Source organism: Cavia porcellus, unplaced genomic scaffold (genome assembly GCF_034190915.1).
Source record: "Cavia porcellus strain 051 isolate PalLab524CR breed Dunkin Hartley unplaced genomic scaffold, mCavPor4.1 scaffold_1, whole genome shotgun sequence".
Lineage (NCBI taxonomy): Eukaryota > Metazoa > Chordata > Mammalia > Rodentia > Caviidae > Cavia > Cavia porcellus.
Genome location: NW_026947484.1, coordinates 82615150 through 82630821, shown reverse-complemented (window position 1 = coordinate 82630821; position 15672 = coordinate 82615150). Strand labels below are relative to the sequence as shown.

The following is a 15672-nucleotide window of genomic DNA, read 5'->3' as shown; positions in this document are numbered from 1 at the left end:
CAATAAGGAATATTGAACAGGAAGATTTAATATAAAAGTGAAAAATACAAGAGCTAAATGGTAGTCTAAGGACCTGAGCACAGTCTATGCAGTTGGCATTAAAACAGCAAGATGCCCACAGCTAAGCTAAGACTTTGAAATGGTCACAAAAATGAAAGGAGAATAAAGCCCAGGACAACCATGTTATAAAAGTATGTTTTGCTTTATATCCCAAAAAACCTAAAATAAAATCAAGTGCATAAAGTGAAGGAAAATATAAGCATCCAGATGAGAAAACTAACACCTCAAACATTTGACAAATGAAGAAGCTAAAGTCAGAAAGAAAACTGTTAGCAAAATTAAGAAGTTACTAAAGTAGATTAAAATATGCTGAATGGAAAGGACCAATACAACTTTTTGTTTATTTGCTAGTTTATTTGTTTTAAGACAAGGTTTCACTATATAGTTTAGGCCAGCCTTGTAATCCAGGCTGGCCTTGAACTCGCATTCTCCTGCCTCTGGGATTACACCCAGATAATACAACTTTTAATTACACTAGTGTGAGAAGTTTAAAAGGTTCTATTTTGCTCTATTTGCTACGTATACTGACATCAGGAATATTTGCAAATGAAATAGCACCTCTTCCTACATGCTATTACACATCCGAAGAATTAAAAATATTTTATCTCAATTTTTCAGTTAGATACTAACCAAACTTGATAAATAAATGTGGGAAAGATGGCCCTTGATAACATCATGTTTAATGAGCATTTTAAGTGAGTAAATGCTGCAAGTAGGATGGCTCGTTACCTTTTAGATGTTTTTCTTACTTTCCTTCTCCTTTGTAGCCATGCTTTCACTTCTGGGGTAGATTCAGGGGTAGGCTTGGTGTGATCAATTGTGTATATATCCTTTCCTTGTTTCCAAAGCTGATACCGATCAGGCTGAAATTTCCTCACAAAGATATCCATTGAAATCTTCACCATGTCTTTCCTGCAAGTGCACTGAAACACATTGGACCAATTTTAATGAAATCTGCAATTAAACATTTTACTGGTTATATAAAGTCACATGGAGTCAACCCTTGAATAGAGTACATGTGAGTGTTTAGGCACTATAAAACAAAGCATAATATTTTATATTTTCAAATATTCACTGTGTGATAAACCAAATTTCAGAATAGAGGAGAAAAACTATTCATATTTACAAATGGGAAAGTAAGACGTGAAAATACCTTCTACGTTTCATTGGAAACTGTGTACTAGGAAACACTGGAAGAGCATACATGTGAAAGCTTGCATCCAACAGAGTAATTACCCACCCCTAACAGGATGCATCAATGAACTGACGGCCTAAAGGTCTATGAAGCTGAAAACTTGGTGCTATCATTGGGGTATGTGCTGAGTGCCCTACAAATCTCTACTGTGATTAAAAGCTTGGTCCTCTGGGTGGCACTGCTGGTAAATGCTAAAACCTGCAGATATAAAGAGAGGTAGGAGGTGGCCTTATGGCATTGGAGCATAAGGTATTTCTTGTGGGGCACTATGGCAGTTCTCACAAGAAGATCATTGTAAAATCAGCAAGCATACTTTCTTTCTCTCTGCTCCTCTTGGAGATTTTGGTCCTACATGTATGCTATGCCTACCATATTTTAATGCCATCCACCACCCTCACAGAGGCCAAACAAATAGGGGCTGTACATTCCTGGACTGTGATTTTCCACAACTAGGAGGTGAGTAAACCTTTTCTCAGTCTAAGTTAGTTGCCCAGGTATTTCACTGTAGTACTTTGCAAAGCTGACTAATACATGCAGGTTGTTTAATGAATAAAAAAGGCAGGGGAGGGCCATGAATGTGTGATTAATACAGTTTAACTAAGAAAATGACATAAATTTTCTGAGCTATATTTTAATTAAATTTCTATTTATTAACTCACAGGTAATCAACAAATAGGAACAAATTAACAATCTTTTCTATATCAGATTAAATATAACAGCAACAATACAATAAAAATATCCAGTAAGGAAAGGTAGAGAGTTATAGTGAGAAGTTCAAAGAAAAGGTTATTTTGAATCCAAAATGACCTGGTTCTCAGGAATTATCAGGTGCATCTCATAAAACAAGTCTCTTATAAAGACTCCATACAAACTTAACTTGGTCTAAGCTATCACTATGCATCATGGCAGATATTCAACTGGTAGTACATAAATACTCTCAAAGATTTAATTACCATAAGTTGACAACAATTCATTGCATATCTGGTTAAACTAGCCTGGACACAAGAAGCTATTCAATAATTTAGACATAGTTATCATCTCCACAAAAATTAATTCCAAGCTCTTAACAAATTCCAGATTAGATCTCTCCTTGATAGAATTTTAATAATAGACAAACTTTGTTAGATACATTAGGTATATGAAATACAGTTCCAACCAACCACCTCAGTGGGAACCAAAAGCTACCAAGAAAGAATGTGGAAGACGGACCTTTCTCTTTGGTGGCTTGAATGTTCATAAATTGCACAGAAGACTGACTTGGATTTAGAGAATGGTATACAAGCAACATACCTAAAATTAAGTTTTCAAGTGCAAATAAACATTCCATTACAATCAATGATAGCATGCTTCTATACAGGCATGATCAGTTCCTCCACCCCAGAAAATTCAACATGTCACTGTACATGACTCTTCCTCTAGAATGTGTCCTGCATCAGTTCCTTCTATCCCGATAGCTAACCTGAGCAAAACAAACTTCCTGCTTGTAGTTGTACCTAGGACCAATTCATCTTGATAGCTGTTACTTTATTCTCCCTCAAATATGCAGTACTGGCTCATTTTTCTATGTAGTTACCAGATTTGTCTTGAGAGTAAAATCTGCTCGTATGCCTGGTGATCAAGGACTCCAAGATTTAATTTCACCAATGAATCCCACCAGTAAGTCCAGGTGAATATTCCTCTTCAATGAAAAGGACTACAGGAAAAAGCCACCAAAAAGACACCGTGGCTTCCTATTCACCAGCCTGCTACCTTTCCCTCCTTCAAAAAAACTCATCTTGTAACAATGAATGCATCACATGCAGCTCTGTATCAAGTTCCTCAGAAGTCAACAATATTTACCAATACCATTAAATCTTCTATTATTAATGAAATATAGTGAGAGGTCTTGATTATTTTACAATAATTATCTTGCTTTAAGAATGTAAATATTTGGGTTCCTGAGAAAGTTAAAAGATATTCTAACTTCATGTGTAATTTTTCAGCTAAAGAAAACAATAAAACTTGAAATCAACTGCAGAAATTTTATATCCTTTAGTGTTACAGTGTGCCTCTTAAGAAAAATAAAGTGGCAGAAAAAAGTGATGCTTCTTCCTTTAATGAGAGAACTTAAGCCTGAACCCAATTATGATTGTGGCATCCCAAGGTAAGATGAGCCAGTATTTAAAAATAAAAACAAAAACAAAAAAAAACCCTTTTACTTGATGTTCATCTCATTCACTCAGATGACTCAACGAAAAATAACCATGTGTATATCTGATGTTGACATTTTGAATAAGCTTCAGAACTCAGTGTGGACTAAGGTAGCAAACCAAGGTCAAAAATGAATAAGCACAGAGACTGGTTAAAATGTTTCTAAATATATTAGGCACATGAAATACAGATCCGCTAACCAAACTACCAATCAACCACCTCAGCAAAAACCAGAAACAGAAAAAGGCCATCGAAGAAAGGTATGTGCATGAACTTCCCATCTATGACAAATTCTCACAAATTACATAGAAGATGAACAAGGATCTGAAGAACTGTATACCAACGAACATGCTGCTGACTTAGAATGGAAGGGACAGAGATGGGTTGAAACAAAAGAGCCTCCAAGGACAGAGCCACAGATGCAGAGGGCTTAACCATGAATCTACGATAGCACTCCTAACAAACTATCATATTCAGGGTACAGAAAGATACTGTCATGTGCCTTAAAATTTATTAAGGATTAAATCAACCAGAAAACCATTGATATTAAAATTTTCCAAGATAACATAAATGCCCCAACAATTATAATTTATTTAATCATATAAAATATAGTACACAAAGATAAGATTATTCTTTCAAGTTCTATTGGGCCTTACTATGGGGTGAGATGAGGAAAAGAAGACATATCAATTTGCTATGAACTATTAAAAAAAAGACACACACTATAACACAGTATAGTGCTTAACAGACAGGACTCAATTCCTAGGCTCAACATCACCCAACAACATAAAATTGAAAAATTATTTAGTCTCTCCATGCCTCAGTTCCTCCCAGCACAAAGCAAAGCTGCCTAACTTAGAAGATTACTAGGAAAATTTAAATAAAAGCTATTTTAGGATATAAGTGCATTAGGCAGGGTAAAACCAGTATATATGAACAAGACATGGTTCTACTATTTGTAGAAGTGTCTAAGCTGATAAGATAGATAAGACAAGAACTACTGAAAGAATTTGGTCCTGAGATGTTGAACAGGTAAACAACAGTGAATAAAAGAAAGTAACATGATGATTAAATATAAAAATATAAACACTATTTCATCTCTAGACTTATTCAATATTTACTCATTTACACATGTACTCTCTAAAATTTTAGCAGAAAATTATAATTATAATTTATTAAAATTACTTAATGAAAGAAATTAAAAATTTAAACTATAAATCTAATTTTGGCACAAAATAATTTGAATATCACTATGGTATCTTGGGATACAGTTCACATATTATCATCTAAGAACAAATACTAGATAGGAAAAGTAAACAATAATTATACTAACCAACTAGGCAAAGAAAGAAATACAATTCTCAAATCAATATTAACCAACAGAAGTCAGATATACTATCAAACACCCATAATCCTAGCACTCAGAGGGCTAATGCAGGAGGATCACCAACAAGTGCCAGGCCTATCACAATAAAGTCAGTGCAGAAAGAGAACAAAGACTATTTTCTTAGGTCCTTATATCCATTAATGAAGCAAGGCCTGCAGAGCTAGTGAGCTTGCAGAGCTCACAAAAATCTCATTTTGTCAAAGTTCAAAGTAATACATTTGAAGGTAGGGGTGAGGGGTATTCCTAGAATAGATATCCAGAAAAAAAACCTGATAGTCCAGGCTTCATTTTCACATACTTGAATAATGTGTTTTAAATTTTTCCTGAAAGACAAAGATACGTCATACAATCAATAGTTTAAAAATATAATATTACAAACTGATTCGTTATTCTACTTTTAATGAATCACTACTGTGTTTGCAGAGACTCTGCAATATTTGAACTTGCCCCAATTCCTGTTTTTAAACCATGGAAGTACATATGGCTATTAAAAAGTGTATCAGAAATGCTTGGAAAATAAAAGAACCTTAAAAATATTTGTTACATATGTAAACTTCCATAAAAATACAGAGGCCAGAAATTTATATTATAAATTCATATACCTAATAAGCATACCAGATTCAAATCTAGGACACATATACTCTTGAAAATTCCAAATCATATTCAGTATATTTAAATTGCTTTTTAATTCAAATGGGGACCATATTTTTCCATATTAAATTTCTTTATCTAGGGCCCACACCCAGATTGAAATGTGAGCAGAAAGCAAGTATCTGGGGTTTGTTATTTTTTGCTTTCTATGTGTGCAATCATGCCTATTGATAGAGCTTATGCAGTACAGCTAACAATTTTCCAAAATAAATTTCCTCCTTCTTCCTATTTCTGATAGGTTCAGATTAATTTCTTTTGAATATTTTCAGCCTTTGTGGTGCCAGGATATGTCTACCTTATAAAGTAAGGCAATTATAAAGCAATTTAAGGTATGGAGCTAGAAACTCAGTCCTTGTGACCCATGAGAACACTGTTCAGACAGACAAAGAAAAACTGTGGGAAAAGAAGAGGAATGGATTTAAATAGTTTTCTCTAGGGATCTCCAAAATATTCTGTATAAGTTATTTTTGAATTTCAGGTTCTCAACACTTACCTGAATATCTGATAGGAAGGTTAAGGAAGTTCAGAGTTGCAGATATTAAACAATCCACTCCTGCTGGGCCATGTAAAACATAGCATGAAATTGAACTTTTTAGTATTCAGTGCAGATGAAGTTATTTTGTTCGGAATTCATGCACTCCATATCACTGATGATATGAATGATAAATTTGGGCAAGATCAGATAAAAACACAGCTGCACATACTTGTAGGGATCTAAATTTCTTATGAAGAAAAATATCTTCGTAAGAGTCTATAAGATCGTGTATGAGAGCACATAGAAATTGCGTGCAGACACATACATATAATTCTAAAAGTTGTTATTTGGAAAAAGATGTTCAGACATATTAACTTCTAGATTAGAGAGTCCTTTGGAGACTTCATTTTGAAACCCCTCCAACTACCCCAATTCCTAGGGTTTGGGATCAAATATAGGATTTGTTGCATGTTAGACAGCTAGGTATGTGCTGCCCTGACATAACTATAAGTTCATCCAGCACACTGAATGAGCCTTAGAAAGTAAATAAATTACTTGCATTGTCATAATTCATGGATGAGAAAGACAAGCACAATAATGCTAGCTGAGTTGCTAGTAGGATAAGGATAGTGACTGGGGAAATATTTTTGCAATGCAAAGATTCGATATTCTACACACAGCCTCTCTGGGATGTTCAGTTTCCTATATACTGTGAAAGTTCTGAGTACACAGGAAGAAAATGAGTAACCGAAAGGACTGAATACAGAACTAGTCATCTTTCAGGATGCATAGTAGGATTCTGGTTGCATTAAATACAGGAGGCTGAAGCTGTTGGTATCTTTTTCTACTTCTGCTAAATCTGTGATAAAGGCAACATCTTCCCTCTGCCAACTTTTTGGATCAAACATTAGTATGAATGCAGAAAAATATTAACGAGGAAAAAATAATTTAAAGGGCAGTAGGGGGCAAGGGTGAAGATAAATGAGGAAAAGATGATCAAAACACTCTTACATGTATGATACAATTCACAGAAGAGGTACTCCACTTAATATAAGTTAAGGATGCTCTTGCGTGAGAAAAACAAAAATAACATAACAGCTTTTGAGTAAATTCTAGGTTATTTAGGTCATGCTGAATTTTGAGTATAAGACTCAGAAGATAACAAAACGACCTATTTAGCAACCATTTCAAAAACACTATCCTGTACTTCATATATTCAGGTTATCACACCGGCCCCCTTGAAAACTCTCTGGTAGTTATTTAAAAACAGAAAACAACCTAAAGAAAACTAGACAAAGAAAAAAATTAATGCTTTGCCAGGTGGTGGCACATGCCTGTAATCCTAGCTCTCAGGAAGCTAAGGAAGGAGAATTGCTGTGAATTTGAAGTCTACCTGGGCTATATAACTGGATCCTGTCAAAAAAAAAAAAAAAAAAAAAACGCTTTTAGGAAGACGTGTAGTGTATTTTAGCCCTTCTGACGTTAACAGTATGGAAACCTAACGCTAAATTTTAAAAAGTATTGAAGTTTAACACCAAATTTTTAAAAAAAATCTTTTTTGAAGTTAAATTTTTAAATTATATGATTAAAAAAAAAAAAAAAAACCTCTCCAGCCACTTCTTTAAAAACACTTTACAATACTATTCTAAGTAAATAATTCAGGCTCTCAGGCTCACTTCATTTAAAAATCTTTGCTTTTCCACTTAAGAGTGAAGTTACACCAGCTTCTATTCCACTTTCTATAATTAATTTCATGAAATTATTTGAAGTATAAAAGAGACTGATATTTTAAACATTAATCAAAAGTAAAACAAACCAAAGTTAGAAAAATAAAGAATAGACTTTAGTGTTCCTACAACTTTTTACTAGCCAAATATAAAGCATCATCAATAATGAAGAACACAGGCAGACATTTTAAAAAGGAGATTCATTATTATTCTAAGAAATCAAGACAGCAGGAATAGGATTTAAATCACTTTAAACCTAACAACTATTCAACAAGCAGAACTAGTCTCTATGACTTTAACCATTAACTGCTTGATCTCATACTGAAGAAACAGAAAAATGAAATTACATTAAGAGATACATACAAAACTATATATAAAATAACCAGAGAGACATCATGCCAATCATTTAGCAACATTTTCAAATGTGAAAAAAATAAATATAATCTATGAACAGTAACATCATAACTGGTGGTATTTTCCTAAGAGAACAATTTTAACTAGTTTATATACCAACTTAACTTTAGTGGTTAGCTTACCTTTTTATCATGATATACCATTCAAGCAGACTTTATAGAAGAGTATTCTATGATAGGGAAATTATTACTATTTAGGGAAGAAAACATATGTAATGTATGTACGTATGTATGCATAAAATTACATACATGTAAGAAACTCACTCATTCATTCATTTCCTTACATCTGATTTTTGAGGACTGAGGTTTTATCTCGAGCTGAAAAGTGCAGGAAGGGGTGCCTGAGCTGCAGTGAAGTATGGCCAAAAATGGTGCCATAAACAGGTGGGTCCCATTCTTACTAGGTGTAAGGATTTTCTTTCACTCTTGATCTCTATTTCACATCAAAATTAGCTTGGTTCTCTCCTTCAAAGGCCACAATGTGATATCGTATCTTGTATATATAACTTTTTAGGTAACAGCTGTTTCCAGACCTAGAATCAATGTTCTGTGAGGTGTGGTGTAGGTCTATTTGACCACTGTACATCTGACACAGTGCGGAGAACACATTCCACACACATCCACTGAAAGATGGTTAACATCCTGGGGTATTGCCAGTGATATAAAAGACAGGCCAAGAATGAAACTTTAATGTCAACTCATCCAATTTGAATTATTAAATATGTGCCTAATTTGCATTTATGTAAGTTACTGAAAGAAGAAATTACCTGATCATTGCATAGTATCTTTTATCGAAAACATGAATTATTTTATTAGTAAATATGAGGGTTTTGCCTTAAGAAATGAAAATGGGGTCAGAAATATTAAAGAATTTTCTTAGCCCAACAAACGATATTCAGCCTCAAACTAGAATTCAGATTTGAACTCTACATCTGCTCCCTAAGAAACTGGTTAACTCAAATGAAATGCAGACTGTTCACTGATACAGTGAACAAATACCAAGCTCTCAACAAGAATTCCTTCAGTAACTGAGGAACAAAGGACCTACTGATAACATCCAGAAAGTGTTTTGATGGGTATAGTTCAATTTTTGCTTTACACAAACTCCCTAATCAATTTTAATGGTATAGATTTCCTGATATAGTATTCATAAACACTTTTAATATATTTAAATCCAAACTGGAGTAAGTCCAAAAAACAATCACAAGCACAACGATATTAGCCCTGCGTTCTGCCAAAAGTACACACACTTATCCTTCTGGTGAAAAAAAAAAGTCCACGTTTGTATTACTTATCCAATAATCACTGTAAAGATTATTCATCTATAAGTAAGGCAAGAAATCACTACATGGTTGTATTTTCACTTATTTCCTCTCACAATCCATCAACTGTCACAAAATTTTTTTAAAAAATGATTTGTTTTTGCCATGAATAAATACAAGTTGCAGCAGGTAGTCATGAAATCAAAACTACAAGAACCTTTCCTCACAAGGTCTGAGAGATCAGATTAAAGTGGAGAGGACTGAGCACTGGGAATGCGCAGGGTTAATGTAGCAATTCATTGTTAAGGTTTTGGTTTGTTTTACATTCCTAGAACTGTTAATATGAAGAGATGATCCTGGGGGGTCACAGGGGTAGAGAAAGATGCATAGTGACTTTTTATTTTGAGAAGGGTCTCACCATGTAATTCAGGCTGGCCTCAAACTCATGGCAATTGCAGGTGTGAGGCACCGTGCCAGGCTCAAATAGTGACTTTTTCATAGCAATAAATAATCACATATCAATCTGTTCATCCTTTGCTTTTTACATTGTCTAAAGACACAGGAAAATAAATTAAAAATTATTTCCACTGTTGAATTTTGCTGTAAATTACCACACCCAACACATATAATCTTTGGCCAAAGATTAAATGGCAAACTTTTCTATCAGTGAAAAATCACAAAACCTAACACTAGCTTTATTTCCCCTCTCAATGAAATGTACACTGAAAAAAAAACTAGAAAGTGACCTAGCTCTTCAAACAAATATTAAATAACATCCACCTTCAATTCATATACTTATATTGATGTATTTATGGCCACAGTAACAAGTTATGGCAGCATTTGTTCCACAAATATTTCAGTGCCTAATACATGCAAACAGGTATGAGCACAGTGTTCAAACTCACAAATAAAGTATCTACATGAGGAAGGCTATAATTCGTTAATAAACTAGCTATATGAGAGAAAGTAGAAATCAGAAACCATTGGTTAGGCTTCGGAGAAAAGCATATAGTATTTCATATATAACCTGTCTTTTGGTAATTTTTTCAAGAAGTGTTACAACTGATACTGCTGGCTGAGTAAAACCACTGGATTTTATTGAATGATTCATTCCTAAAACTTCTCTTTATTAAGATGTCTTCAAACTAAAAGAAATACTTTCATTCTCCCACAGTATGGGCTATGTGATTAGGCAGGCTAGATTGGTCACTCAGATGCTCTATCGCACTGGCCACAGGTATTAATTCAGAGATGAGCCATGCTGATGGGAATCAATGAAGACTTTTTCCTAGCTTGTCAGCTTAAAGAAACTCAGAGTTACCACCGTGACAACATGAGGGAGATGATCTGGAGACAAGCCAACAGGCAAAAAAGTGTCACAACAGATGCCAGATATATAGATAAATATATATCTATATAGATATATAGATAAATAGATATCTATATATCAAAGAGGTAATCTATTTTCTAGCTGTATCAATAGCAGTTGGAAAGACACAGCTTTTGAGAATGTTAACCCACTAAAAACCATGTTAGAACTCAATATATTTTACTTTGTAAGTATACAGTATACACCAAGGAATGAGTATACACCAAGGAATTATCTATGAGCACAGAGAATTTTAAAATTTTTAAAAAATAAAGTTCTCCAGTCTTACTAGAAATGTACCTACTGTAACAGCCAGAGTATTCAAATTTGTATTTGATGTATGAACATAATAATTTCATAATCAGAATGGGATGAAATAGGTTATTAAGTAAAAAGACTGTATACTATGACACAGGTCTAAATATGTATAGTAAAGTAACAAGACAGTATCTTCATTACTTTCTTGTTGCTGACACAATACCTGACACCTACAACTTAAAGGAGAAATGGTTTATTCTGGTTCACAATTTGTAAAGTTTCAGTCCATAGCTGGCTGACTTCATGGCAAGGCAGCATGGCAGGACATATGAGGCTTTTAGGTGCGACATCTAAATATAAACATTAACAGCCAGTAATGAAACATCATATGTAAGAATCTGCCAAAAGATTAGAAAGATGGTAGGCTGAAGGAAATCCGTATTCCAAAACATTCTCCCAAAACCACAGATATACTGATCTGTGGAGAGACAGAAGAACCAGAAGAAATCAAACCATAACAAGCAGGTAAGATCCTAAAATACTGGTATTTATAAAGAAGTAAACTGACACACAACACACACTGGCCCTGAATGCAATGCAGCTCTCTGAGGGAGGGAGTTGTTTCCTCCCATAGAGTTATACAAGCAAACACTCAGCACACACTGTTGGGTACTGACTCGGTTACTGGACAGGGGTACAGATTGAGCAGACAGATCTCAGCACAGCCAGGTAAACAGTGACAAGAGTGGTCATTCCTATCTTTTCTCTCCAGATTTAGAGAATGGGATTGGGAAGCCATCTTTGAAGTGATCCCTCTACCTTCACCCCTACCTCAGGCCTACATAAGACAATGGGAATGGCAGATTCGGAAGGACAAGCCCCTACTTTCCAGATACAGCAGAAATGAAGCTGCTAGGTTTGCGCCAGTCCTGCCTCTGGCAGACCTCCCCTGACAGCTCCTGCACAAACACAGAGGGGCAGAGCTCAGTCTCCTGCTTCCTCTAAACAACCTGTCCTACTTAGGAGGGGAGAAAATCCTGAACTACACAGACGCAGATTTTTATACCACTAGCACCACCTCTTCTTTGTCATTTATACCTCCAGTATACCATGAAGAGGAATATCAGACCTGGTTTTTGGCATGTTTTTGTTTTCCTCAGTGTTTCTTCTTATATGTGCAGGGTGGGAAGATGTATACATCTAAGTGTTTACCAGTGTGTGTGTTAGTTCATTTACTAATCTTGTGTCTTACTGTCTTATGTTATATTTGCCTACACCAGTGGCTGTTTTATTAATTTCTCTGAGTTCATAAATCGAATTCAATCTTCCTATCTGTCCTCTCTTGCTTTTGATTTATATTGCTCCCTGTCTCTTTTCTTCCTCTCTCATACATTCTCAAATCTCCTATCTGTTCACCTTTTCTTACACATTAATATTAAAACCTTTTTCATTTCTCTTTCTCTTTTGTGTTGGGGGCACATATGTGTATGTAACCCTGTGCAAGTGTCACTACTTGAGCTTCGATAATGTCTTGTCTTAAATTTCATATGGTGTCTCTCATTTGAATAAGGTCAAGTACAAATAACAATCAAAATAAAAGAATGCTGCAAGGAAATAAAATAGGGAGATGATCTTTTGTAAATGGGAAAGGATTCAGGAGACCAAGGACAAGGGGAGAGAAGAAAAGGAAGTAAAAAGATTTAAGATGTGTCATGTAAATGTGCCAAGTACCTATAATGAATGTAAACATTATATGTCATAAGCATGAACTAAAAATAATAAGAATGAAAAAGGGGAAAAGGGATTTAAAAATGGAGGAAAGAAAATGGGTGGGTAGAGAAAAGAGACTAAAGAAGAATCAAGTTGTATTATGTACATGCACCCATTCCCTAAAATGAATGTAAACTTCATGCACTGCAAATAGATACTAATAAAATAAAAGTGAACAAAAATAGGTATAGAAGAATCTTATCAAAAGTAGTAAAAGCCATGTATGACAAAAACCACAGCCAACATAATAATGACCAAAGAAATACTGACAGCATTTCCTCTAAAATCAGGAATAAGACAAAGGTGCATACTTCCACCCCTCCTGCTCAAGACAGTAGCCAGAGAATCAAGCAAGAAATATATCACAAATAAACCTGGGTAGCTAGTCAAGAGGCCAGAGAAAGAGTTGGAGTATCAGCCTAGAAGAGACGAATTTGACTTCTTCCTGTTCTGTCACATCACCACATGTAACCCATGCCTATTGGGTTTCACGATGCACATTCAGTAGAGCATTTCCTTTGCTCTGTGTTTGCCTGTTTCCCACACCAAGCTGTAATACCCACTAGCCAGGAGTTCTCAACACCCCAGAGAATATTTGAGAAGGCCTGTTAGTATTTCTAATTGTCACAACTGGAAACTACTACTTATCCAATTGGCAAAAGGTAAAAAGCTGCTGAAGTCAAGAAACCCTGAACTGGTCTAAGCTCCCCAGGGACACGACTTTTGCCTTCAGTACTTTGCTCAAGGCTGCCAGGCACATGGAGAGTGCCCAAACGTGGGACAAATGAACGCAAGTGCACATGTGAAGCCATGTGAATCTGAAAACCACTTTTCTCTCACAGTGCTTAAAAAGCTTCCTTTTTTCCCTTTCTGCTACTGCCTCAGCGACAACTGTGCAGTGAAGGAGTGAATGAACCTGAGACAAACGTTCAGATTGCGGCAGTTCTGCCTGGGCAGGGAAGGAATAAGGGAAGGCTCAGTAGCCAAGGTTTTAGTTCCACCCAGGGGACATGGGGAAGTTCTTGAATCCTCAAAGGTTGGACCAGAAGACTTTTCAGATTTCTCAGTGGAGGGATTACTTTCTCTGTTTCTGTATGCAAGAATATTCACTGTGTGTATCAGCTTTTCATAGGAGTTACACAGACTATTCTGGCAGGCAGGCCCTGCAGTATTTCCTAACGCAGTCACAGCAGCTGTCAAGTTGGCAGTAACAATAATCTCAGGTCAAGTTTTTATTTCACTTTAAAGGACTTTAAATAAAAACATGTCTGGTGATAAATTAAATTGACAAGCATTTCCTTTTCATTACCACTGCAAGGAAGATTTATGTTTACCATGTTGTTTAGTATAAACAAAGTATGCATGCATCATAATTTGTGTGGTCTAACTAAAGTACAATTTCACAGAATTAACATGTAGCAGTTATGTATTACAATTCACACACACTCGTGGAACTGTTTTATGAACTATAAAACTCATAAATTGAAACAAATCTAGGGAATGACCACAGATATAAACTTCCTCAGTAAATCTGACCAGTGTGAAAACCCCCAAGTGGCCTTCCCACATGTTCAGAGTAACAATCTGGCACTAGATGTCAGGGGGCACCATGCTAGGATAAACACAAGCAGGGCACAGTCATACACGTAACGTCTAATAGGACGGTAAAGTATAGAAACTTCTCCAGCAGCTTCTGACACACTTGGGGGCCTAAAAGTCAGGAAAAGCTGACAGAGATGCAAAGAATTAGCAACACTGAAGAGAGAAGGGGATGAGACCTATCTTGCATCCTTGGCCAAATAAGAAAGAGCCATCTCAAATGGAAACATAGGAGCAATCTCTGGGAATTTTAAAGTTCAAAAACAATATTTGAACTGACAGGCTCTCTTGACCTGTCATGTAAAGATAGTGTTTGAAATAGAACTAAATCAAGCCAAGTCATTTGTTCACTGTATTGCTGGACATCTCTGATGAGAAAACGTGTGGGACAATTCTACTCATTTTATTCTAGGTCCCATGCTTTAAAGGGGAAGCATAAAGTAAACCTTATGACGTCCTTAAAGGACTCTACCGAGCCTTCTAATAACTTGTTATCCATTTTCTAGTAATATTATCATAAACTTGTGAAAGGCACAATGCATTTTTAATTTTACTCGAGAAAAGAAATAAACATTCCCCATTCTGAATTATATAATTATTGGTCTTTAGCTGCTGTCACAGTAACTGATCTCTACAAAAAAAAAATTTTTTTATTGTTTACAAGATTATGGAGTTGACAGGTAAAGAATGCCATTTAAAATAATGCCATTTAAAACCAAATTGGACAGAAACTTTCCTCACAATGAAAAAAGAATTTATAAGATACATATGCATATACACATGCTACCACAGAGCCCACACTGTTTTAACTAACACTTGCCTGTCTACAACAGCTCCCTTTTCCTAAAAGGAGCACTATTTTAAAAAGGAATACCTTCTCGCAGTCCAACATCTCTATGTCTCTTAATCATGGAGTCTGCAGACTTCTAATAACATCTTCCATTAGTAACCTCCAGAAATTCAAAACACAGGAACTCTAATTGTGCCTGTTTTACTGCTGAGGAGTGTAAAGTCCTGAAGGGCTAGGACTCAGTGATGTCGAACTTTATAGAGCTTTCAGTGATAAAAACAGGCCACTGCAGGTGCATGCCGTAGGCTTACCACCCGTGGGCTAGGTAGTTTGCACAAAGTTTCTATCCAAAAGGAACAGAGTTAGTATGCAGACCAAGCTGCCTGCAATTGCCCTTCACACAACTTGCCATGGAATGCGCTATTACACAAATAAGAGAGTCATTCCTGGCTCTGTTTCACCGGCACATGTGTGTCCAATGCAAAACAACCATCACATTGTGGCAACATTTGTGAGAATAAATACT

At 35.5% G+C, this 15672-nt stretch overlaps 1 protein-coding gene across 4 annotated transcripts in view; it reads right to left on the bottom strand.

The window, feature by feature from the left end:
• The window catches only part of Kdm4c (lysine demethylase 4C), a 354968-nt gene that overhangs the window by 172625 nt on the left and 166671 nt on the right, over nucleotides 1-15672 (bottom strand). For all 4 annotated transcript variants that reach the window (XM_013155087.3, XM_003472256.5, XM_023566045.2 and 1 more), the window contains exon 9: nucleotides 790-983. In XM_013155087.3, coding sequence (XP_013010541.1) covers nucleotides 790-983 — 194 coding nt within the window. The remainder of the gene's footprint in view (nucleotides 1-789; nucleotides 984-15672) is intronic.